Raw genomic sequence first — 27577 nt, forward strand, 5'->3', positions numbered from 1 at the left:
TAAAATGTATAGTAATTGAGAGGTTGTTAAACAAGTAACATTATTTTAATTATAAAATAAATTCGAAATGTCGTTTGAGCATTAAATGAGACGGACGATGACCAGGTGAATTGGCCGTGCGTTTAGGGCCGCGCAGCTGTGAGCTGGCATCCGGGAGATAGTGGGTTCGAACCCCACTCTAGACAGCGCTGAAGATGGGTTTTCGTAGTTTCCCATTTTCACACCAGCCAAATGCTGGGACTGTGCCTTAATTAAGGCCACGGTCGCTTCCTTCTCACTCCTAGCCCTTTCCTACCCCATCGCCGTCGTAAGACTTACCTGTGTCGGCGAAGAAAATGAACACGATGGTGAAACTGTGCGTATGATCCCGGCGTATGTGCGTCGGTGACGGGGTAATCCGAGGCGAATGGTAGAGAATAATTTACGTCGAAGAATAAAGGAACTCGGCCGTTGAACATTCATTTGTCAAACGATATTTCGATTTTTTTATTATTATTATTATTATTATTATTATTATTATTATTATTATTATTATTATTATTATTATTATTATTATTATTATTATTATTATTATTATTATTGAAGAAAAGTAAATAGCGATCCCAGGTTACGCCGTCTACGGACAAATTGTCGACGTTTATAAATGTCTATATCCAAATATATCTACTTATAATTTTAGCTTATGTATACCATAGCCTAGAGTAACTTGGTCTACGCCAGAAAGTATAGACGATATTGAGACATTTGGCCTACAAAAAAAGTCGAAACCATGGGCATTGTTTGTTTTATTCTTAAATCTGAACAATAACAATGTAAGAAACGGTGGGAGACTGTTGATGGCATTGCTGTTTGTCCCTCTTGATGCCTTTGATTTATTTATTTATTTATTTATTTATTTATTTATTAGAATTCAATCAGTCAGAAATCAATCAATCAATCAATCAATCAATCAATCGACACTGATCTGCATTTAGGGTTGTCGTCCACGTGGCAGATTCCCTATAGGTTGTTTACCTGTCTTTTTTTTTTTTTTTTTTTTTTTAAGAACTCGCTTTACGTTGCACCGACACGGATAGGTCTTATGGGGACAATAGAGTATAAAAGGGCTGGACGTACGAAGGAAACGACCGTGGCCTTAATTCCGGTACAGCCCCAGCATTTTCTTGGTGTGAAAATGAGAAAACCACGAAAAATCATCTTCAGGGCTGTCGACAGTGGGGTTCGAACCCACTATCTTCCGACTGCAAGTTGAATGCTACGTGACCCAAACAACATGGCCACTCGCTCGGTGGTATTTTCTTAAATGGTATAAAACAAGTTGGGAGTTTATCAAACATATCCAGTGGTAAATTATTCCAGTACCTAATTCCTCTTCCTGTAAGTATTTTCCCAAATTTGTCCTCTTGAATTCCAGCTTCATATTATGATTGTACAACGAAGTTGGTGTGATTCTGTTATGTATTATAATAATAACAATAATAATATATTTAATGTGTGAAATAGCCCGTAGTATATATTATATGAAAGAGATAGCTACAAGTTCGATTTATTTTAATTATTATTATGTTAATAATAATACTACTACTTCTGTAATATATGTAAGAGTTAGTTACAAGATTATTTTTTTCAAGTATTAATGTTATTAGAAGGGTAACGTATATAAGAAACAGAGTCCAGTAAATATGTAAACAACATAATGAGTGAATAAATACTACTAATTACTTTATTAAAAAATTGCATTCAAGCTTATCCGATAAAAAATGCCTTTACGAGTCATCTCCCCACAGTCAGCTCGAAACATTAAGCTTAGTCGAGCGGCTCGTCTCCTTACTGTCAGGTATTCCCAGCTCGAAGTTTGCAACCTTTCCGTAACACTACTGTTTTTGTCGAAGTCGCGTACAACAACTTAACGCTGCTTTGGATTCTTCTTTATAGTTTATGAATCAAATAATCCTGCTGAGAGTTCCATAAACTGGAAGCATACGCTAATCGTGGTCTTATCATTGACTTAAAAGCCCTCGCCTTTACATCCTTACTACAACCCCTAAATACTCTCATAACTAATGAAGTGGTCTGTAACGTTAATTTACGATCCCGCTTATGTGATTACCTCAATGAAGATCGTTTCTTACATTAATACCGAGATATTTACCGTGATCCCCATGAGTTACTGTCACCGGACAAGTTGGCCGTGCGGTTTGGGGCGCGCAGCCGTGAGCTTGCATCCGGGAGATAGTGGTTCGAGCCCCACTGTCGACAGCTCTGGAGATGGTTTCCCGTGGTTTCCCATTAATTAAGGCCACGCCGCTTCCTTCCCACTCCTAGCCCTTTCCTCTCCCATTGTCGCCGTAAGACCTATCTGTGTCGGTGCAACGTAAAGCAACTTGTAAAGAAAAAAGAGTTATTGTCACCCTATCAAAACAGTAATTAAAACTGAGAGGACCCCCTCCTCTTGGTGTAACTTACAACCTGATTTTTCAACCCGTTTACCATCATACCATTGCCTGCTGTCCATCTCACAACATTATCTAGGTGAAGAAGCAGTTAAAATGGCAGAATATGTTAAGTTTGAGTGGTGTCTTCAAAAGTAGAAAAGATCACAATATATGAAGATAAAGTTGGAATTCAAGAGGGCAAATTGGAGCAAATATTCGTTTATAGGAAGGGGAGTTAGGAACTGGAACAACTTACCAAGGGAGATATTCAATAAATTTCCAATTTCTTTGCAAACATTCAAGAAAAGACTAGGAAAACAACAGATAGGGAACCCGCCACCTGGGCGATTGCCCTAAATGCAGATTAGTAGTGATTAATTAATATGATATGCAGACTTCAATTACATTACAAGCAGACCTACTCGTGGACTGCTTCATGCAGTCCGATCCTTATTTAATCCGGCGATATAACCACGTTCAGGAAGGTTTCAATAGAACTACAAACACTGTTGATGGTTGGTACGGCAAATTTCAAAGACTGCTTATTTCTCTCTATGTTTCAGTAAGGTGATTTATTGAGTCCATACATAAATACCAAGGAGACGATGATATTTTAATCACTTAATCATTGGCAGGATATATTATAGTTTGTTCTTTGTTTACGTGTGTCACTCATGCAAAGTTACAGAAGTTAATACTTCCACATAAAGTAATTGTAATCGATGGGTAAAAATGTTATCTCTCTATCTTTCCAATGATACTACTATTTGTATCGTGATACAATATATGCCGCCTCTGTGGTGTAGTGGTTAGCGTGATTAGCTGCCACCCCCGGAGGTCCGGGTTCGATTCCCGGCTCTGCCACGAAATTTGAAAAGTGGTACGAGGGCTGGAACGGGTCCACTCAGCCTAGGGAGGTCAACTGAGTAGAGGTGGGTTCGATTCCCACCTCAGCCATCCTGGAAGTGGTTTTCCGTGGTTTCCCACTTCTCCTCCAGGCAAATGCCGGGATGGTATCTAACTTAAGGCCACGGCCGCTTCCTTCCCTCTTCCTTGCCTGTCCCATCCAATCGCCCCATCCCTCCACAAGGCCCCTGTTCAGCATAGCAGGTCATTCTCCCCAGTTGTATCCCCCGACCCAAAGTCTGAAACTCCAGGACACTGCCCATGAGGCGGTAGAGGTGGGATCCCTCGCTTAGTCCGAGGGAAAAACCGACCCTGGAGGATAAACAGATTAAGAAGAAGAAGAAGATACAATATATAACCACTATTTTCTGGAAAAAGGCCTCTGTTTTTAAAAAAAATGTGATCGCATTTTGTAAGCTTTAAATTATTTTTTCGCTTCGAAATGAAAATGTGTGCATGAGAGGGTTAAGGAAATAATACCGACCTGGTTAGTTAGGAGCCGTGCCTATTTTAGTTTCGACTAGTTTTTAGTTAACAGTGAGAATTTTCTCTGACAAATGTTTTATTTTCTATCTTCTCATATTTATTCAAGTTCTTTATTTGTTTAAGTTAGCCTCTAAACACAGCTTTGAACACTCTCCCAGTCTGTTTCCATTCGGACATTTCTACCTTCGATATGTTGTGACCTCTAAATTTTCTTTCAAAATATCTGAGCATCCGACCCGCCTCAATTGCTTCTCCGAACATCCAGAATAATTATATCTGTTATCTGACTTTTATCATATCACAACCAAGAAGAGTCATTGTTTCAACTAACTAGTTGCTTGTCCACAGATCCTGTTCTGCACGCTGAATACGCACAAAGTTGACATGACCAAACTTCTGGGCGGACAGATTGGTCTCGACGACTTCATTTTTGTACACAGGAAAGGTGAGTAAGTTCTTCGTTATTCGTAATTAAATGGGGATTTTTAATTTAACCTTTAATTGGAAAGTTGTGACAATCATGATCACCTTTTCAAACAAAAATAATTTTAAATACAATACGTTTAACTTGTCACCTCTATTTATACAGCCAAGCTTATGTTGCTTGAGATCCGCATTATTGACAAGGAGAACAAAGTGATACAGATGTTGATTTCCATAGGGAACGTGAAATATTTGTCCCGAATGAGTAAATTTATAATACCAATATAATTGGTCCGTTATTGGACATTATAAATTTTCCAGTTAACTCATTTCTGGTTACCAGCGTTACGCCCCAGTGAGCTAAGTTGGACTCATCAGTTGGTAAATAGCACACCTACCAAGACGCCGGTGGCTCCAAGTAGCGTACGCAGTGGCCTCCACGGTATGCACTAGCCATGCGTCTTGGTAGGTGTGCTATTTACCAACTGATGAGCCCAACTTAGCACACTGAGGCTAAACGCTGGCAACCAGGAATGAGTTAGCTGGAAAATTTATAATGTCCAATAACGGACCAACTATATTGGTAGGTATTATAAAGAAGAACAAAATACTTTGATTTATAAACATTGAGTGTGATGTTTCTTGCAAGTGCGAACTTTGGAAAAATAATTTCTAGTTTTAGATTCCAAGCAACTTTTCTATTAATTTCTTCATGTTTGGTTGCTAAAGAGAGGGTTAATCGTTGTATTCTAACCCTGCTATAAATAAATAAATAAATAAATAAATAAATAAATAAATAAATAAATAAATAAATAAATAAATAAATAAATAAATAAATAAATAAATAAATAAATAAATACTTTTAAGCCAGAGACATGCACTGAAACATTTAATTTTATATTTAGGTATGCCAAATGTATCTCTAAATCGTTTGACATTTTTGTTATATTAAAAATATCACCCTGTAGTGACACCGTAGTATAACTCTGGTCACTAAATTTTCATGAACTGTACTGATACATATATGATGATGGTAGCGTTATTAAACTACGAAGTTAAACATCTAGCATGGCATTCGAACCAGAGAGCCGACGGGTATGAGGTCAGTGCCTCTAAGCACAGAACCAGCTACGCTCCAGGCTTATGATTATGGAGTTGTTTGCTGTTCAAAAAAGTCGTCGCGACGAAAGAAAAAGTAATGGATGTTCCTCGAGGAGCTAGAATTATTCCATCCTATGAAGGTAGACCACTCAAGCGCAACATCAGTCATTAGTGTGATATAACCAGAGTTCACAGATATATGCATAGTGTTTCCTCCCATCAGATTCGGTTTGTTTCTTTCGTTTGCGCAGGCTCGTAGGAAAATAACAATAACAAATTATTATTATTATTATTATTATTATTATTATTTCGCCGCAGCTCTTGTAAGGCAGCCCCTCCGATAGGAGGGGCGGTATTGCAGTGTACAGGAAACTGCGTGTTATTGTGGTAGTGGATAATGTGTGTGGTATGAGAGTTTGCAAGGATGTTGGGAACAGCACAGCCCCAGAGCTAAAGTAATTAACTGTATGCGGTTAAAATCCCCGTCTCGACCGGTAATCGAACCCGAGGCCCTCTGACCCGAAGACTACTATGCTGCCCATTCAGCCAAGGAGTTCTTGTCCAGAGATGGTGCAGCTCTTTTAAGGTGCATCCTCAATGGAGGTGAGCAGCATGTATCATTTTAATCACTTACCAGCCCTCCTGCTATTCTTAACTCACTGACAATATGGGAATCGAACCCAGGCCTCCGAGGACAACAGTCAATGCCTATCGTTACCCTATAGAGGCGGGCAGACAATAAATGGTCACTACGATGTCAATACAGAAGAATCGTGGACCGTTTGTAGAGATGTACCCAACTCATTCATGTATTTCTAGAGTACCGGTATGTAATTATCAGGTTTTATAAGTTTCTAACGGTAAGGTTCTTGGTTCGAATACTGCACGATTTTACAATAACCAGAGACAATTTTCGTGTAATACTTTCATTATTATCAAGATCCCAGTCAGTGACTGTAAGCTCCACGCAGTTTATCTGATCTGTATGGAATGTCAAGAGAGCATAACATAATTAGAGCCTCCGTGGCTCAGGCCGCAGCGCGCCGGCCTCTCACCGATGGGTTCCGTGGTTCAAATCCTGGTCACTCCATGTGTGATTTGTGCTGGATAAAGAGGAGGTGGGACAGGTTTTTCTCCGGGTACTCCGGTTTTCCCTGTCAATTTCATTCCAGCAACACTCTCCACTATCATTTCATTTCATCTGTCATTCATTAATCATTGCCCCACAGGAGTGCGACAGGTTTCGGCAGCCGGCACAATTCCTATCCTCGCCGCTACATGGGGACTTCATTCATTCCATTCCTGACACGGTCGATTTTAATTTTCATAACATAATTCCATATCGGGTTGTAATTGTACCTCACAAATACGGAAAACGCAATAGTTAGTTATCACAACATTACAGTGTTTTCCATTTTTACACTTAAGCAAAATACAATAAAGTCACTTTCCTCAAACCTAAGCAAAGCGATCTCCATACAGGCCATGAAGAACCGTGGAAGAGTGGAAGGTAAAGGTAAAGGCTTCCACTTTTCCTAACCTCGGCACTAAGTGGGATAGAGTGGTTAGATCGACGCCCCCAGAAATTATCCTGATACTCATTTTTAGTGTACGCTGAGTGTACCTCAAGGTCATGTGCCACTCCAGAAGTGGAAATTTTCGTTCTTAAACGTTTCGACTTCCTGACGGGGAAAAGAACTCACACACTCCTGCGTGAACCGAGCACGCCTTTACCGCCTCGATTAGGAAGCTCCCTTTCTCAAACCTAGCACCAATTAAGTATTCACATACCAGTACAGACAACACAATCATACAGGTTCTTGGACCCATTACATGAAGCATCTCAAATAAACCAACAGACCACTTTCGTATCTCACGGTCAGATGTAGGCCTACTGTATTGGTCGGAATTCGAAAAGTGGTTTCTTGATAGGAAGCCATCGGCAATGTCACTCCGCATTCATAGACTTGCAACGTCATTTGCACAACGAAATGTTCTATAAATGCTTTGATGGGCAGCTACAGCATACATTTAGCTAATCATGACTTCAAGGTAAATAAATCTCACCGCCAGCATAGAATACATCCACGACATACCCTGCCTGTCGTAAGAAGCGATTAAAAGGGATTATTCCCCCGAGGATCTCAATTTAAGACCGTGGGTCAATGACCGCGGAGACCCTAACTGAGTCTGGCATTGTTTCTACTTGTTCAGCCTTCTAAATGTTACTATTCGTATCTAATCTCTTTGGTTCAACTCCAGTTTCCTTCAAATCCCGACTATGTTAAGTACCGGTATATGGTTACGTGTTCAGTGGGCGAAAGGTCTGGTGATTTCGCAAACCAAGGCGACTGGTCGACGCTCTGTAGAACACGTTGGGTGAACGCAGCGGTATGAGGACGAGTGTTATCCGTTGGAAAACACCCCCTTGAATACTGCGAATGAATGGCAGCACAACCGGTTCAGTCACCAGTCTGACGTACAAATCAGCTGTCAAGGTTATTTGGTTAACGACGAGAGTGCTCCTGCTGTCAAAGGAAATCGCTCCTCAGACCATAACTCCTGGTGTAGGTGCAGTGTGTCGACGCCGCAGACAATTTGGTTACAAACGCTCACCTTGCCTCCTCCTTTCCAACTTACGGCCATCATTGGCACCAAGGCAGAAAGGACTCTCATCTGAGAACACAACAGATCTCCACTCCGCCGTCCAATGAGCTCTAGCTTGACACCACTGAAGTCACAGATGGCAGTGATTCGGAATTAGTGGCATGAACGCGACAGGACGTTTGGCTCGGAGTTGTCCCTCAAGTAATAGATTTGTTACTGTGATGCCAGCTGAAGCTCTAATGGCTGGTTCAGATGCAGTGCGATCCACCACAGCCATGCGGCGAATACGGCGGTCTTCCTTCTCCGTATTGGCCCGTGTATGGCCGGTCTTCTTGAGACAGTGCCTTCCTGTGGCCATTGTTGCCAACACTGGTGCACTGTGCATACATCTCTGACAAGTCTTTCTGCAATGTCGCGGAAAGAACGTCCATCTTCTCGTAGCTCTATTACACGGCCTCATTCAAACTCGGTAAGCTGCTAATACTTCGTGTTTGTCTCTCAGCTACCTCACGTCGTCAATACCGGGCGATGACTAACACTCACGAAGTGTACAGCGTGTATTTGAAGCAAACTTGCTTTGCAAGGTCATACTGGCGCTACTAGCACCATTTTTGGTTGACTGGCGCGCAAATTTGAATAATCGTCATCTTTCAGATGTGCAAACACCCCTCCTGAATTTCTTTTATGTAGCACAACTCCTTCCTGGTGCTGGGATTTAATTTTCCACCAGTGAAATTTAATAGAATTTGGAAGTTGTCAAATATCTCCTGTGGTAAATTATTCTAATCCCTAAGTCCTCTTCATATGAACGAATATTTGCCCCAGTATGTCTCCTTGAATTCCAGCTTTATCTTCTTATTGTGACCTTTCCTACTTTTAAAACATCGACTCAAATATATTTGTCTACTTAAGTCATTCCACGCCATCTCTCCACTGACAGCTGGGAACATACTGCTTGGTCGAGCAGCTCGTCTCCTTTCTCCTAAGTCTTCCAAGCCCAAAGTTTGCAACATTTTCGTAACTTTGCTCTTTATGTCGGAAATCACCCAGAACAAGTCGTGATTTTTCAAGTTCTCGAATCAAATAATCTTGGTGAAGGTCTCATACACTGAAACCATACTCTAGTTGTGGTCTTACCAGATTAGAAGATTTCCAGGTTAGTTTATTTTCATAATGTTTCGCGATTTTTATTTGTAACTAGTCCACTCCAATAGCTGTCGCTGGAGAATTACATATCGAATTGGTCCAAGCTGCCATTTATTTTTGAAATAAAGTGACGGATCAGTACTATAGAAGGCGTTACAGGCTACAGACAATTATTAGATTTACCATACGGTCTTATCAAATTATGGTATAAACTATAACACGTAAATGGTATACCGGTACAGCAGATGTGGTAGCTTACGTCATGTAATTACTACTGTTAGAGCGTTCGTAAAGGCTTAAAATAGCCGCGCAAGGCCGTAACATATAAGGAATTTTTTGAAGTGAGAACTTTGGTCTACTAGTGCATACACAGGTATAATACGCAAACCAAAACGCTTCAGTTAGCAGTGCGGAATTATGTAGGGTAGATTCCAGGCATTCTAGAATAGTGAGGTTTCCAATCCTCTTTCACTCGTGACTTCTACTTTTGTACTCGGGTAGGCTTCCTTTATGAAGATTTGACAATTTATAAACATAAACGTACCGGTATACCGTTGAATCAAACCTACAAAATAATGTAGAGATTAAATACATAACAACCAAAGAAATAGACAGGACTATAATGAATTCAAAACCTAACACGTTTGCAGGACCCGATAGGGTATCCTTTTACATATTTTAAAGGTTTGTTAAAATAACTGAAGAAGGTCCTCATCATCTACGTAAAATGGACACTAGCAGTTTATTAAACTGAACTTTTTATAAACTTGATAAACACCCGAGAATTCCACAGGAAAAAAAAAAACCTACCCAAGCAGGACCAACATGTACATAATAAAGAAACAAGGAGATGCTACATGTACCATTATCTTCTTAGTCTATTAGTATAATATTCTTAGAATTTCATACGTGATGCATATCAACGAGGCGGTGCTCTATTTAGCTTGTGTTGTTAATTATAATTCACTATTCCTTGCCTACTATCCATTGTTGAATATCAGTTGTGTAAGAAAAACTCTTAGTTCTTATGATATAATTCTGATTATTTTCACACCAATGAAACTGGCTAGTATTTTCTCTGTTAATTTAAAAAAATGGTCTCTCACACTTGGAAGTTTAAAGTAATAATCATTATCACACATTCCAGAAATTTATGAAGCAGTGTAGGTAGAAGTACAGTTGCCAGTATGAATTAGATAAAGAAGTTTTTTCACTATGGGCCTTTGAAATAATGCGGGATATTTAAAATAAAACCAGTTCACGTATCTAGGGATCACACTACAAGTCTCTGGGATGACCTTCTCACTACACATAAAGAAGAGATTAGTTGCTGCACTTAGAAACATAAGTGAAATCAAACATCTGCAAAGAATGTCACTGAAGACGGCCATGAAACTTTTCTAAGTCAAAGTGCTACCAACGCTCACATACGGATTAGAAGTAATATGGGAGTACCTATCATGTAAACAGCTACAAGAACTGGAAAGTATGAAACCGAGATACCTTAAGAGGGTCCTAGGGGTATCTAAATTCACCCGATCCCGGTACGTATATGTTTTAGCACGGGAAACCTTCTTGATAGAGGATTTAAGACTACAAATGCCTCTACAGCAAACTCCGGCATACGAGGAGCTGTTACGAGAACTACAGTATGAGAGAAGAGGGACTCGACCGAGGAAAGCTTTTACAATACAGACGCACTGATAAATAAGGATTGGATGAAAGAAGAATATGAGTTGAGACATTTGGTGACACGCTTTGCAATACACGGCTTACATCACCGTATCTGTGCCAAGAAATCCTACCACAGGGCCAGCCAGGAGTGTGTATGTGTATTGTGCAATGAACAGTGTGATACATATCACGTAATGAAGTGCAAGAAGAGAACAGTCTCTGAATCAATTTTGCTCTGAACAAAGTGCTCCTTGAGTGAATTGTAATTTACTTAATGTTAATATGTAAATTTTGCACATTGTGCACAATAAAATTTATTATATTTTAAAGGTTGTTGGGAAATATTAACTTAACCTATCAAGATATGTTTAATCTTATCTTAGGTACTTCTAATTATTCTAAATAATAGAAACATACCAAATTCACACCAGTGTATAAATCTGGGATGAAACAGTTAATTAATAACTACAAACCAGTTACAATTCTATTGTCTCCAGAAAAATTATTTCAGTACATTGTAGGCCTATATGTTCATATTTAATAATGTTAAATTAATGATTCCATGTAATAAATATGGTTTTATGGCAAAGAAATCTACAGTAACCAATTTATATAACAATATACAGTACCGATATGTATCTAAAGAGATCAATTTGTATCGTTATCAAGTAGATGCTATTTTGTAGAGACTTACAAAAGGCTTTTGAGAAAGTAGAACACGATTATTTAATGCAGATCAAGGTGATTGATTAGTAAATTAATAGACTGTACTGTAGATCAGTCTCTGATGTCTCTTCTGGTTTTGTATTTGAAGCTCAGAAGTCAGTTTGTACAGAAACTGAAACTTATCTTATTTCGTTGTAAAATTAGGAGTTCCACAAGGCTCTTATTTAGGTCCATTGCTGTTTCTCTTATTTGTAAATAACATCCTCAGTAAAATTAGGTTGCTGATGCTTTCAAAATATGTAAGTCAATTCTACGTGTACATGACTGCTTAGAACTCCAGACCAATTTATATGTCCTGGCCAAATGGAGCAAAATTTGCAAACTTCCCTTCAGTACCAATAGATGCAGGAAGATCACTTTTCAACAAGGTAAGATAAAATAAATTTATCATAGTCAATCAATGATACTCAGTTTGAATAAGTAAATGAAATTTATAATTTAGGAATAATACTATCTAACGATTTGCTGTAACTTTTACTTTTCACATAGAAAATATTGTGAATAAAGCATACAGGAACCTTGGATTTATAATTATGAATTCTTACAGCCTAAATAATGCCTTTATTTCATTTGTATTATGCTTTAGTTTGATCAAATTTGGAATACGCCTCTATTATTTGGAATCGAGGAATAAAGTTGCACACATATTTGAATAAAAGGATCCAGAAAAAGTTCTTTGAAATACATGTGTTTCAGACAAACTAGAGAAAACCCAAATATTTATTATAAAATTATTGAAATATTTGTGTTTAAAAGGCTAGATGCCAGAAGAAATTGTCTGTTGTTGATTCTCCATAAGCTTGTTAACAATGACACAGACAATATGGATCTGACTTCACAAGTTCTGTTATACGCACCTAGAAAACTGGCAGGTAAATTTAGGAAGTTATTTTCCTTGCCGAGAGTTAACACAAGCATACAAATTCACCTCTATATAAAATGACATCATTTATAATAAATTACATCCTCTAAATATTGATATATTTCAAGATGAAAAATCTGACTTCTTGAAATCTTGTAGACATTTATTTATTAGCTTAATGATGCCATGTAATCTGTTTTTTTTTTTTTTTAATCATATTCTGTTTATTGTGTTTATAATGTTACTTATAGCTTTTATTGCTACGTACCAGATTAACTAATTTTTATTTCATTCTCTGTTTTGCTTTTTGTATCCATTTTATTTGTATTTTTGTAATTATATTTAATAATAGTAGATGTTATGAGCAAATATTGTAATTGGGGTAATGTTTGTATATTTGCATTCAATAAATTAATAAATAAACAAATAAATGCATACATAAATAACTAAATAAATACATTACTTAGAATTCCCGAAGAAATTCGGGGAAGTTATCCTGAGTGAACAAGTAAATTGTAACAGTTAAGGAAATCTTCATCAAAGCTCCACTACGAGTGCAGAAATGAAAAATAAATTGCCCCTACGATACCTTTACCTCCTCATTTCATCCCACATGCTGGGGAACTTGGCTTACAGCTACCATGTACTACTGCACCAACTGTAGTGTAATTGAAGAAGTTGTTAATAGTTTCAATGATGGCGGAACTTCAACAGTCATAACAGCCAATGACACTGATAGCTATGTGACCTAAACCGCACAGCCACTTGCTTGGTTTAGCTCAAACAGGGAACAGTCTTCAGTCAAACCTGTGCATGGCTATAAAGAACAGAATGCGAGTGTTGATTGACCGGAGCTATGCACCTTTTACCAACAAGTTTTGAAAGGGAAAATGGGGTAGATCGCTATTTCCATTAAAAGTACAGAACCTGTCACCAATGTCGTTCAACACTTCGATGAATTAGTGTCACAAAGGGAAAGGGATACAAATTGAATACAGTAACACATCTCTGAACAGAACATGAAATCATACAAATATTCAGGCACAAAAATATGTACAGTATTGTAGTTACAGTAATACAGTACTGTACTTAAATTGTTCCTATACTGTTTACACTTTGTTAAAAATTAGAATATTACAGTCTAACAATTAATAGACTCCAGTATTTCAAAGATAATGTTCTGCTTGACCAGCAAGAATCATTTAGTGATTTAAAGAAAGAAGAAAAGTAGTTGTCGTCAAGTTATACAGAATGCTGAGTTATCGGGAGTCCAGTTAGTAGGGTTCTACTGTATCAAATATACTTACTCTAAAATGTTTCATTATTGTGGGTGGTAATGTTGTGTCATACTGTTCCACATACTACTTGTGAGTGAGTTGGCCATGTAGTTAGGGTCATGCAGCTGTGAAGCTGAATTCGGGAGATAGTGGTTTCGAACCCCACTGTCAGCAGCTCCGTCATCTTTCATTCCAGCAACATTCCCCAATATCATTTCATCTGTCAGTCATTAATCATTGTCCCAGAGGAGTGCGGCAGGCTTCGGCAGCCACCACATTTTCTATCCTTGCCACTAGATGGGGGCTTCATTCATTCTATTTCTGACCCAGTCAAATGACTTTTCACATCAGGCAAATGCTAAGGGTGTACCTCAATTAAGGCCACAGCCACTTCCTTTCCCACTCCTAGTCCTTTCCCATTCCATTGTTGCCACAAGACCTATGTCATAATTTATGAGCTTCATGATCTGTATTGATGATGTAATTTGTTAACGAATATATCATTAGAGGTTGTTCCTCATAATCAATACAATAAAGACTTATCTCTGTCAGTGCGACATAAAGCAAATTGTAGACATTTAATATTCCAACTATACTGTATTCTCAAAAAGCCTCCGTGACTCAGGTGGCAGTGCGCCGGTCTCTCACCGCTGGGTTCCATGGTTCAAATCCCGGTCACTCCATGTGAGATTTGTGCTGGACAAAGTGGAGGTGGGACAAGTTTCTCTTCGGGTACTCTGGTTTTCCCTGCCATCTTTCATTCCAGCAACACTCTCCAATATCATTTAATTTCATCTATCATTTCATTTCATCTGTCAGTCATTAATCATTGCCTCAGAGGAGTGCGATAGGCTTCAGCAGCCAGCACATTTCCTATCCTCGCCACTAGACGGGGGCTTCATTCATTGTATTTCTGACCCAGTCAAATGACTGGAAAACAGGCTGGGGATTTTATTTTATACTATATTCTCAGCAAAAAAATAAAACCACCATTAGGTGTCATTCTTTCCTACTTGAAACTTTTGTTTCATAGAGGTAGATGGTTTCAAGAGTGACAGTGTGATACACCACTAACAGTACAAGTAGAATACAAGTAGAAATGAAGTCGACTGCCAACCTTAAGGGGGTTGGGAGTTGTAGGGGTTAAGAAATAAGAGAAATCCACAGCAAGTGAAAATGCAATCAAGTCAAATTTTTTGCCATGGCTGTACTACATTATGAACACAAGATAAGAAAGGGAAAAAAGGATTGCAGTGTATCCTAGTTATTTCCAGGGTTGCTAGAGCAAATCTGACTCCTTTTAGGTTCATAGTCAGGGGTTTAAGGCTAGATGCTCTACACATCACCTCTTGCAGTCAACAGAAATTAAACCTCACTTGCTGGAGTATAAATCCAGCAACTAAGCCACTATGATAATTACTTACCCCTATGAACGCAGAATACAGAAATGGAAAATAATGTTATCGTACTGAATGTAAGAATACTTTTAATTAGTACAGCAGCAAGCCTGAAAAAGAAAGCTCTTCCTTCTATACACTAGCAGATGTGTTCATTCTGTATGAACAGTTCTCTTTAAATTTAAATTTGTGTTGGGGAACTTGGGCTCTATATCTCTCTTCCAGATGAGAGAACCACATTATATGACAACACTGTAAATAGTGAGATAAAGAGATTATCTGCTTAAGTGCAATGCTGATAAGAAGCAAGTCAATTCTGGTCCAACAATGTTTGCTTTATGAAGTATATGTAATGTTGATATCGCTATGTCACTGTAGTGGCACATGACCTCTCTAGAAAATGGAGCAACATAATTGCATTAATTTAAATTTAAATTTAAATTTAAATAAAATGTTGCCACTACAAAAACCACTCATATACACTTCCCGGGAAATTAATTGTAGAAATGTTATGAGTGGAACACTTCCTTTGCAGCTTTTGGCATTACATTGGATCATATTCAATCATTCACATCTACCATCACCTTTCCTTACATTATGTCCTGCGGTTCTGTGCACAAATGTGCACCTGTGTGTATCATTTAAAATCATTGTCATAGAATTCTCGAATTACATTATTTGAGAAATGGGAAAGATCCAAAGGTAAGCAGCAAGATCTCTTCTGGGTGATTTGCGACAAAAGAGGAGTGTCTCACAATTACAAAGTTTCTCTTATGTTCCCACCTAATTGATACTATTTATGTTGTAAAATTAATTTATTAACGTCTAAATTACAATACTAGTTTTGATCCATGGATCATCCTCAGTTGTTTATATTAACAATTAAAATAGAACACACAATCATTAAAAACCACTTCTTTGAGTTTGTGACTAATCACTAGTGACTAGTCACTAGATTAGGGGCCAATGACCTTCGATGTTAGGCCCCTTAAAACAACAAGCATCACCATCAGTCACTAGATTTTAAGACGTAATTTATGACAAACTCAAAGTGGTTTTAATGACTGTGTGTACTATTTTAATTATTAATGTAGACAATTGAGGATGATCCATGGATCGAAACTAGTATTGTAATTTAGATGTTAATGAATTAATCTTCAACATAAATAGTGTTGATTAGGTGGGAACATCAGAAAAACTCTGTAATTGTGAGTCAAAACCATCAATATGCAAAAATGAAACTAATCACATATGACAAAAGAGGAGTGTTATAAAAATGTTGCAAACTTTGGTATGAGAAGACTTGGGAGTAAGGAGACAAGCTGCTTGACTAAGCGGTATGCTCCAAGCTGTCAACGGAGACATGGCGTGGAATGACATTAGTGGACGAATAAGCTGGATTGGAGATTTTAAAAGTAGGAAAGATCATAATATGAAGATAAAGTTGGAATTCGAGAGCAAACAAATCTTGTCACTAAAGAAATCATCAATCAACATCAGATCTCTTTGCTCCAAACCACTTGTATTTACTTCTGTTGATTTCAAGAAGGCCTATGGCTTAATTGACTCATTCAGTCTTCTTGATATCCTCAAGGAGATGGGCATGGACAACAAGACTCATTCCATCATCAAATTAACCAGGGGCATAGCCAGGGAGGGCTTACTGGAGGTTATAACCCCCACCCCCACCCATGGAATTTTTACAAAAGAAAATAAACAGAAACTTGCAATATAGAAGTGAAAGTTGACTCAAAGGGTTGGCTCTCTTGAACATTCACAGAGACATAATTGTAAAACCAACGAATCTCTTGAATTTATTTTCTAAGAAGCCTCAAAAGTTGTATTTTAGATTGTAATCTGAACATACCATTCACTGTAAAACTGTTGACCTTGATAATATTGAACTTGTTCTTGTTCTGTATTCAATTGAATAGGAGGACCCCTATTAATTAATTTCAATTATTGAGCACAGAGGTGTAAGAAGGTGTAGGCATGAATAAGTAGACAGAGAAAAGAGCAAAACTTAATTTAAAACTCTAAAATTTGAAATTTTATTTCTTTACTTGTTCTTTTTCCTTTTAGATTTTAAAACTTGTTAAACAATAACAAATAACAGTTGGATAGACAGAAGAGGAGCTCTTCAGTTCTTATTACAATAGTTATTTGAAAATCTAAGAAAGATCAGGTACAATAGACATAATGATTTTTAAGAGATGAGTTAGGTAGCTGAAACGTTACACTGTTACAGAGAGCACTACTGCTCCAATCAATTACAAGTAAGGAGATGGGGTTCCAACATTTACCACATTCGAAAGAGCATCTTTGCTCCACACAGTTAACTAGGAGACTACTTTCCAAAATTTATAAGATTCAAGCCTCTCCAAGGCACAATCTAACTTTTACATTAGATCAAATACAAACAGTTTTCACTGTCTTATTCACTCGACAGTCTAAGTTACATTAACAGAGGCAATAAGTGCCCATTCTACCTGGTCTTAGTGAAAAAAAAAAAGAAAAGATTTAATATGTTGGCTGGAAACCAAAACGTTAGGAGGCAAACTCTTGCACTCCTTTGAATTTCACTTGAAAATTCTTAAAACCCTATGTGGGCTTATGGCCCAAAGTTACAGAGGCTAAGCCTATTCTACACAGGTGACTAGATGGAGAGAATATTTTAAATTACAAAAGGAAGAGATAAAATTTTAAAGTTTACAAAATCATAGTCACCCCAATACCAAGTTGAATGGGAATTAAAAACAGGGTTCACAGTCTTTATTCCCTAAGTTAGAATAAGATCTTTGGACTTGTTTGAAAATTTACATTGAAAGATTGAAATTTACATTACAAAAGAAATTTGAAACTTTCTCCTCAACTCAGCTTTCTGAGACTATCACATGATTAAAAGATGTCTGCCATTACCTTGAGCTGGTGGGCCTTCTGACCATGGGCGAGGCTTGCCCCTGCCTCTGACACACTCTAAACCTCTTGACTGAAGCGATGGAAGAGACAACATGGCCCAAAAGGTCCCAGCTTTTAAGCGGAGAGGAAGGTTCCAGAACTCTCTGAGCCGAAGCCCTGTACACACTCACAATTTCTATTGGTTAATTTAATAAATATTCAAAATTCCTGATTGGTGGAAAATTTCGAAGAAGAAGGAAGAGAGAGCAGTGCTAGTAACTTAACAACACAGAAAGGAATCTACAAATATTACAGTTTTGCAAACTTAGAAAATAAAATTTTATCTTCCCCCCAGAGGGAGCACGTAAGTTAACAGTAGAGACATCTGAAGACAAAGTTAGAAACTTTTTCTAAAATAAGTTTCACCGTTCATATAACAGATTGCCTTCTAAAAGGCACTTTTTAAATGAACAGAGTTGGTGTACCTCCGGCAGAGATAATTTCCTTTAATGCATCAGAGAAACTCTGAAATATCAGGCTAAATACATAGAAAGAGCTTTTCATCTCTGCAAACCCACTTATCAGTCCAGATCAAATACTGCCACTACACCACAAAAGCATGTCCTGAAGCCTTCTACTGCGGTGAGGTATATTCTAAGACACTGGTTTAAGAAAGACTCAAGTTCAAGACCTGGGAACACTGGTAAAAGGATCTTCCAGAAAGAGTTGAAAAGATGACATGGTGCAAAATTGTCTAACGAACTGCATTTCCATAAAGATGAAGACGTACCGGAAGTCCAGAAAGGTTGACAAGTGTTAACCTTGGTCCTAAGAGCCAAAAAAAAAAAAGGAAATGATCAAAAGGAAAGCAGCAAGTTATATTCTTGGTGATATACTACCATATGCAGGCATTTTGATTAGACATCATTTAGGCTGCCTGCACATCAGTTTTGGAGTTCTGTTTTACTCTACCAGATAGCAAAGCAAATCAATTGTGTTGGATGATCTGTGGCTGAATTTTGCTGGGTAAACACCAAATGTTTCATTAGAGACCTTTTACATGCCTTCATCATTCAACATAGAGTATCAAATAAGACTTTTTTTCCTGTCCTTAAAAATTCTGACTTCATCTGCCAGGTTTGAACCTGCAATCTTTGTGTGATCCATACGCATGTCCTAGTTTGAGGACCATGGACATTGCCGATTGGCTTAAGCATGATCACGAAAGTCAGGACACCATGTAAGATCAGGCGCGGCATGTCTATGTTTGCCATGTTAGCCGGGCTAACACCATCTAAGACGAAAGATCAACGAATATGACTACATAATATTATGGTATATAAATCGTTTATTTAATACCATATACTATATTATAACAACCATAAAACCTAATTCTCTTCTGCATAAATACCACTTTAAGTGACAAAAGCTTCGCATCTGTCGCATGATAAAGATATGCCAACTGTGCGCACTGTTTGCTGTTTCGCCGAGGCAAACATGAGGAGCTTGAATTCAGTCGGGGTGTGCTTGTGCATTTGTTGCACTTAGAAACACAGCACAGAACTAACAATACTGGCAACTAGGTTCACATGTTTGCCTCAGTCGAGAGGCTAACTTAAGAGTAATCCTATGCAGTTTTCAGTGGTGATCGTTAGGAGCGTGTCTTGGCTTGCTGTGGCTTTCTTGTTGTTAAAGAGAGATTCAATTATGATGAAGGACAAATTCAGCTGTGTTTTGAGGACTTATTAACACATTCATTCTCTAGCCAAACTCTTGCTGCTTAGATACAAATCATTGACAATGGGAGACTCACTCCTAGTATATCAGCTATGGTAACAGAAAGAAGACCGAGCTTGATAGCTGCAGTCGCTTAAGTGCGGCCAGTATCCAGTATTCGGGAGATAGTAGGTTCGAACCCCACTATCGGCAGCCCTGAAAATGGTTTTCCGTGGTTTCCCATTTTCACACCAGACAAATGCTGGGGCTGTACCTTAATTAAGGCCACGGCCGCTTCCTTCCCACTCCTAGCCCTTCCTTGTCCCATCGTCGCCATAAGACCTATCTGTGTCGGTGCGACGTAAAGCAACTAGCAAAAAAAAAAAAAAAAAAAAAAAAAAAAACAGAAAGAAGAGGCACACATGATACATGGCTGTGTGGCTGTAAGAAGTAGTGTTCCTTGTATTGCTGGCCTTGCCTTTTATTTTCAACAGACACAAATGTTTGGACAACAAAGGGAATTTGTGATGTTAATAGTTCTTCTGTACCAGAGAAACATGAGCAGTCTGTAGACTATATTGATTCCAAAATAGCTTTACTGAAATTCAGTAGCACTAGAATAGAGGAATCCCTAAGCCTTGCCTTCAAAATTAATTGGGACAAACTTAATGAAAAAATTAAAGCAAATTGGTATATAGTTAGTTGTCTAATTGATGCTGGTTTCCTGGCAGAGCAAGAGCTGTCTTTTAGGAGCCATACTGAAAACCACGATCAATAGAGGAAATTTTGTTGAATTGCTCCATTATATAGCCATTTACAATGAAAAATTATGGAACCACTTGGAAACCTCTCCTGCTTTTCTTGGTATTTCCCATGATATCCAGAACGATTTAATCGATTCAGTCTCAGCTGTTTGGTTAAATAAAATAAGAGATCGAAAAAGCACCATTTATAGCTGTGATAGAAGATGAGGCTACAGTCTTAACACAAACATCTCAGCTTTCATCTGTGCTTATGTTACAAATGGTGATATTCAGGAGAGATTTGTTAGGTTCATTGATGTAAGTACCGATCACTCGGCTGTTTCTCTGGCTGGGCACGATTTAAGTTTAATCAATGAATTCCAATTTAGTGACAAATTAGTTGCTCAAAAGTACGATGGGTATTTTGTTAAGACTGGAGCGCATAATGGACTACAACAGATTATTCTTGCCAAACATCAGTCAGCCTTATTTGTGCACTGCTATGCACACAAGCTAAACCTAGTACTAAAACAATCATGCAAAGTATTCTTGAAGCTCCATCTGGGTTCGCAACATGTATCTCAAGATCTTCAAGGAGAAAAACTGCATTTCAGGTGTTTACTACTATGCATTTGCCATCAGCTGCCCCAACCCGCTTGATACATATAGATCGTTTAGTTGAAGTAATATCAGAAGTTTAAAAAAAAAAAAAAAAAAAAAGGATTTGAAGACATTCTTCAAGTCGGTCATAAGCAACACTGAAGAATGGAACGGCGAAACAAGAACCTAATCGAGAGGTTTCTTTGCCACTCTACAAGATTTCGAATATATTTTTCTTTTAAATTTATTGTCATCTGTATTATCTCAACCTCCGTGGCTCAGACGGCAGCGCGTCGGCCTCTCACCGTTGGATACCCTGGTTCAAATCCCGGTGACTCCATGTGAGATTTGTGCTGGACAAAGTGGAGGCGGGACAGGTTTTTCTCTGGGTACTCCGGTTTTCCCTGTCATCTTTCATTCCAGCAACACTCTCCATTATCATTTCATCGCATTTATCACTCATTAATAAATCACCTTGGGAGTGCCAACCCCGTAATAACAGCCTATATATATTTCATTCATTACATCCCTGACCCGGTCAATGACTGGAAAACAGGTTGTAGGTTTTCATTTTCATTTTCTGTATTATCTCAAGCAAAATTTTTGTTCAACATTTTACAGACCAAACTTAACGACATAAGATGTTGTGCTGGCAAGGTTGATGAAGTCAAGAAATTTTGTAAATAACAAACATGATAAAGTTTATTTGTTTTGGAAGCAGTGCATACACAAACATTCATCAGTTTCATTGAATAAAAAAAGGCAGCAAATTGGTGATGTGGAAATTGACAAACTGCAGACTGCATTGTGAAGTACTTCATACAATGGTTCGACATACAGTATAACGTACCATTTTTTCTGAACTGAATAAGCTGGAATTTCTTTCTCTTTTGTGTTTTGACTTGTTTGAAACGTATATGGACTCTTTTTCTACTCGGCCATTCAAGTTCCTGGTTAAATTGTGTGGTAACTACTTCAGATTTCTAGTACTCAAAACTGAGTTGTCAGCCATCTACCCATCAACTGAATTTAAGAAGTCCTGCATACTAGAACTTTATAAATATTTAACATGTTCAGAATTAAATGTGCCACTACCTGAAGTAACCAAACTCTGTTCTTTAATTTTGATTATTCCTGCTACTAGCACCATTGTCGAACGATCTGTCTCAGCAATGAAGTGGATACAAACTTACGTAAGAAGTACACAAGCACAAGAAAGATGATTAATAGTGTCATTAATTTCAATTGAGAAGAACCTCCTGAAAAGCTGTGGGAAGAACCTGGAGTTCCATGATTCTGTTATAGACATTTTTGCTGTCAAAAATTGCTGGGTAGAGCTGTTACAAGATAGGCCTATAATATATGTAGATGTATGGAGGGGATTGATTTGTGTAAGTTTAAAAATGCATGATTCTATTTGAGCTTTAGTTTTTATCCATGTTTCTAACAAACTAGTGTGCTAACACTTTGATAAGGATCATGTGCTGCTACTGAGTGATTTGGAATGGGCACCAAATTCCTCACTCTCCTTGATTTTTCAGACAAATATAGAACTACCCAAACTACTTGCAAGACCTAAATCAACTACTTAGGTTCCAAAATGGGTAAAAAAAGAAAAAGTAAATAAATGCAATGTAAATTTTAATCTTATTCCAGTTGCATAGTATTATTTGAAGTATTCCACATACTGTATATGAGTTGACTATTTGTAAGTTGATTTGTAAGTATAGGAGATATTAAAAGTAGAATTTTGTAAACAATATAAATTAATTAAGAATGATCTGTTTGTTTAATAGAAAAAATTGTTAGCGTAAATTGTTTATTATTGTATTCTAGAAAAATGTTCTTCTTCTCTTGTTAATTTAAAATTTAATGCTTGATAATAATGTATTTTAGTGTACCATTTGCCACCAAGGTAGACACCTCATTTGCAAATAAAGAGATTTTGATTTGATTTGATATATAGAAGTAGGAACATGAATAGAAACACATAATAGGATGACCACAATGACATATCACCATCAGAAGAGGGTGCAATAGAAAAGGAGAAAGGACAAACTTGAAAACACAAAAATCACCCATTTCCAAAGCATACTTATATCCAGCAAACTTCGGATGAACGAGAGTGATATAGTGTCACTTCCATTTGACAATCCAAGTATTCCTTGGAGATAACCTAGATAGATAGATAGATAGATAAGAAATGGGTGAGCCCTGTTTTCGCAGAGCTCCACACGTAGGTCTATGAAGACCCTTTGTGCCCCTTGAACGGGTTTGCCTAGTCCAGCCCTAGTGCTCCTATAAAGGATACCAGTGTCCGGATTTTGGCGTTCCTGATGTCCTCCAGGCTCACGAAGTGTGAGCCCAGGTATCGATGTCTAGTGCTTGCAAAAGCCTCGCACTGACATAACACATGCGCGGAGGTCTCCTCCTCCTTACCGCATCTTCTACACATCGGATCCTGGGTGATTTCCATGATGTGTAGGTGTCTCTGTAAGGTATTGTGACCTGTTAACAGTCCAACTACCATTCTCATTCTGGTCCTATTCAAATTCGTTAGGACCTTTTTATAGATTTGACTAGGCCCTTTGATAAGTTCACGTGCCTGTCTTGCTATGGTTAACCTCTTCCAAATATCTAGGTGAGACTGGTTTATCCATTGGGATATTGCCAGTCTCACACTTCAGAGTGACACTCCCAGGAAGGGCTCTGGTCCTGTAAAGGAACCCATTGAGCCCTGTTTTGCTAGTTTGTCAGCTTCTTCATTTCCACTGATTCCTGTGTGCCCAGGAACCCATAATAAGGTAACTGAGCTAAGCTCACACAGCTGATCTAACATCCTTTGGCATTCCCATACCAGTTTTGATGTTGTTTTAACTGCACATAGTGCTTTTAACGCTGCCTGGCTATCACTACATATAGTGATGTGTCTTCTGTGTCCAGGCATTTTCCATATATTTAAAGCACAGGCTAGTATTGCGTATACTTCAGCCTGGAAAACAGTAGCATATTTACCCATAGGAAGGGAGAGCCTTGTCTTAGGCCCCCAGACCCCGGCGCCTGTGCCCACCTCCGTCCGCGAGCCATCTGTGTACCATGTACAGCCCCCAGACTTAAGACGGGCCCCAGCGTCCGCGGCCCACTCCTCCCTTGTGGGTATCACCACTGTGAATTTATAATTCAAATTAAAGCTAGGCTTCATCAGATCCCCGATCATCATTGTCATAGGGCAAGTCTGGTGAAGCCTTGTAAGAATAGAGGCATGACCTCTATTCGGGTTTTTGAAGGACCATCCTCCGAGTGACCAAAGGCGATAGGCACTCATTCCCGCTATTACCTTAACATATAAATGTAAGGGGGGAAAACCTAGGATGGCCTCCATTGCACATAATGGTGTAGTATCCAGTGCCCCTGTTATTCCTAGACACGCAAGTCTTTGGACACTGTTTAACTTGGTGCTCACAGTTTTACTCTCTGAGCCTGGCCACCAGACTAAAGATGCATAGGTGATCGTGGGCCGTACAATGGAGATATAGAGCCACTGGACCACCCTAGGTCTTAGGCCCCAAGTCTTCCCGACGGCCCTGCGACAGGCCCACATAATCTTGCGAGCCTTATCCACCTTATGATCTATATGTTTCTTCCAACTCAGTCTTGCCTCAAGGATTACCCCTAGGTACTTAACCGAGGTTGTCTTAACTAATTTTTTTCCGAATAGGAAAGGCTCTGACAGTCCGTCTAGCCTCCTCCTCCTGGTAAATACCACGAGCTCCGTCTTATCGGGATTAACCGACAAGTCTGTCTCGTGACACCATCTTTCCACCCTACGTAGAGAGCTCTGTACGAGTTCGGAAACCGTACTGGGGAAATTTCCTACCGCCATCAGGCTTATGTCGTCTGCATAGCCTTGGGCGTATATTCCTCCAACATTTAACCTGGTAAGTAGTTCGTCCACTACCAGACACCATAATGTTGGTGATAATACTCCTCCCTGTGGACACCCCCTGTCTATATTAGCTCTCAACATTACAGCGTTGAGAGTAAACAGAACTTGACGGCCCTGCAGTGAGGCCATAATCCATTTTATGAGCATACTGCTCACTCCTCTTCTCTCTAGACTACGTTCTATGGAGCCCAAAGATGTATAGTTAAAGGCCCCTTCTATATCTAGGAATACAACCATAGCAAGTTGTTGCTGATCCAAGGCACTCTCCAGCCTAGAAACCAGCTGGTGTAGTGCCGTCTCAACCGACTTCCCTGCTTGATATGCATGCTGATGAGAATGCAGGGGAAAGTCTCTTAATACTTTCTCCCTGATATGTCTATCCACCAGTCTTTCCAAGGTCTTAAGTAGAAAAGACGTTAGACTAATGGGTCTATAATCCTTAGGTCTAGTATATGAAGACCTTCCGGGTTTAGGTATAAATACCACCTTCGCCTGACGCCACAAGGAGTACACGTACCCCATAGTGAGACAGGCTCTAAAGATTCTGACCAGGTATGGTATAAGGACCCCCCACCTCCTGAAGAAGCGCCGGGAAGATCCCATCCACACCTGGGCTTTTGTAAGGGGCAAAGGATTCTAATGCCCACTTAACCCTTCTTGGGGTAACAATCTCTGCGGCTTCCCTCCAGCCACTTTTATCGGGTCTGAAGGATCCGCTCGATTCTACCTCACTATTCGTGATAACCGAACCTGGAAAGTGGGCATCAAGCAATAAGCTCAGGGTCTCCCCCTCTGTGGATGTGTATCCACCAGAAGGAATCTCCAGTGAGCCCAGCCTTGCCCTTCTATCCAAGGTTAAAATTTTATGAAGTCTTGCCGCTTCATGTTGACTTTCAATGGAGTCACAAAATTGTCTCCAAGATTACCTAGAAGCCTTCTTGACTTCTGACTTGTACCTTCTTTGTGATTCTTTGTAAGAATCTAGGCTTTCTTGATCCTGAAGTTCCCTGTATTTATTCCAGAGCCTTCGTGTATTTCTCCTCAGGTATTCAAGATAACTATTCCACTTGAAGCTTCCTGTTACTCTTTTTGCCTTAACAATAGGGCAGTTTAATTCATAAGAGGTAACCAGTGTCCATGTGAGAAAACTCACACTGAGCTCCAGCTCCTCTTTGTTTTTAATTATATTTGAGGGTCCTCCCTCCAGTCCCCTCCTCACGTCCTCCCTAAAAGATATCCAATCGGTTCGTCTAGGGTTTCTGTAAGACGGGATCTCGATGGAGCCCTCTATATAAAACACAATGTGTCTATGATCTGACAAGGAAGGCTCCAAAGAGACCTTCCAGTCTTTAAATTCCTGCATGATTCCCATGGAACCCAGGGTAAGATCTATGATCCCCTCGCTCCTATTATTAATGAAGGTAGGGGTATCACCAATATTCATGATCTCAAGATCAGTTGTACATAGAAATTCTATGAGGTGCTCTCCCCTTCGGTTTGTATTTTTACTTCCCCAAATGCTATGATGAGCATTGGCATCACATCCTACTACGAGGTTTAATCCTTGTTTCCTACAGTATATCACCAGTCTCTTGAACTCCTCCGGCGGGGGTGGAGATTCAGAGTCTCCTGGGAAATATGCAGAACAGACAACCAAGTCTCTTGGCTGTCCGCCCTCTTCATATCTCATTAGGACTGCTACTAGGTCTCTAGTAATGAAACCCGGTATAGCCCAAGCGTTATGATCCTTAACTAGTATACATGCTCTAGGCTTCTCCTCTGCTATTCCACTGAATAGAGTGAAACCTGCACAATTTAGTCCCATGATATGTCCCTGTCTAAGCCAGGGTTCTTGTATCAGGGCGACCGAAAACCCGCCTTTCTGGATACTTCTATTAAGTACCCTGGAGGCCGCTATACAATGTTGTATATTTGCTTGTATGAAAGTAATCATTCTTTACTTTCATAGAATACTTTACCTTATGCGGTCTCCGGAACTTGCAGCTCCGTCTCCCGCGATGGATCCTGGGGCTTGGCTGGCCCCAGTTCCTGTCCGGGCTCCAGCTCTTCGCCCCTGCTGGTCTCGGTTTTATCTGTGGTGGGGTTGGTCCTCTGCTTGTCACGCTTGCCCTCCACTAATGTAAAGGTAGCCACATGCACCCCGCAGAAGATCTTCTTCCCCACCACTTTCTCCACATCCCTGGAGTCCATGCTGACCACAAGGCGGACGCCTCTCTTCTCCTCCTTGCGGTCGTAGACCCTCCAGCTGGCGGGATTTAAGCCATGGTTCTGGCGTGCCATTCTTCCCAAAAGGACGTTATTGTCCTTTGGTTGTCCTGGTATCCAGACCATGACTCTCTTGTAGGAAAGGAGTTTGTCCATGCCCACAATTGTGAGCCTGGCTCCTTCCCACGGTTGTATACCTGTAACAAGGCTAGAAAGCCATGCTACAGTTTCATTGTTCTCCGCTATGATGACGGCCGCACCCCTTGACAGATAGCAGTCCAGGAACTGAGGCTTAATGGGCCCCTGTTCCGGAAGCTCGTCTATCAGATTGGTGATAGCCTCTTCCACAGCTTCCACCTGTTTCTCGGATAGCTGCTGGTCAGGATATCCCACAGGTACTATGGCCAT

At 39.3% G+C, this 27577-nt stretch overlaps 1 protein-coding gene across 1 annotated transcript in view; it reads left to right on the plus strand.

Annotated features, from left to right (window-relative positions):
- Window positions 1–27577, plus strand: part of kermit (PDZ domain-containing protein GIPC-like protein kermit) — a 222287-nt gene that overhangs the window by 158993 nt on the left and 35717 nt on the right. Inside the window, exon 2 of the mRNA XM_067150607.2 lies at window positions 4176–4272. Within this exon, the coding sequence (XP_067006708.1) occupies window positions 4176–4272 (97 nt within the window). The remainder of the gene's footprint in view (window positions 1–4175; window positions 4273–27577) is intronic.

This window comes from Anabrus simplex, chromosome 1 (genome assembly GCF_040414725.1).
Source record: "Anabrus simplex isolate iqAnaSimp1 chromosome 1, ASM4041472v1, whole genome shotgun sequence".
NCBI classification, from domain to species: domain Eukaryota; kingdom Metazoa; phylum Arthropoda; class Insecta; order Orthoptera; family Tettigoniidae; genus Anabrus; species Anabrus simplex.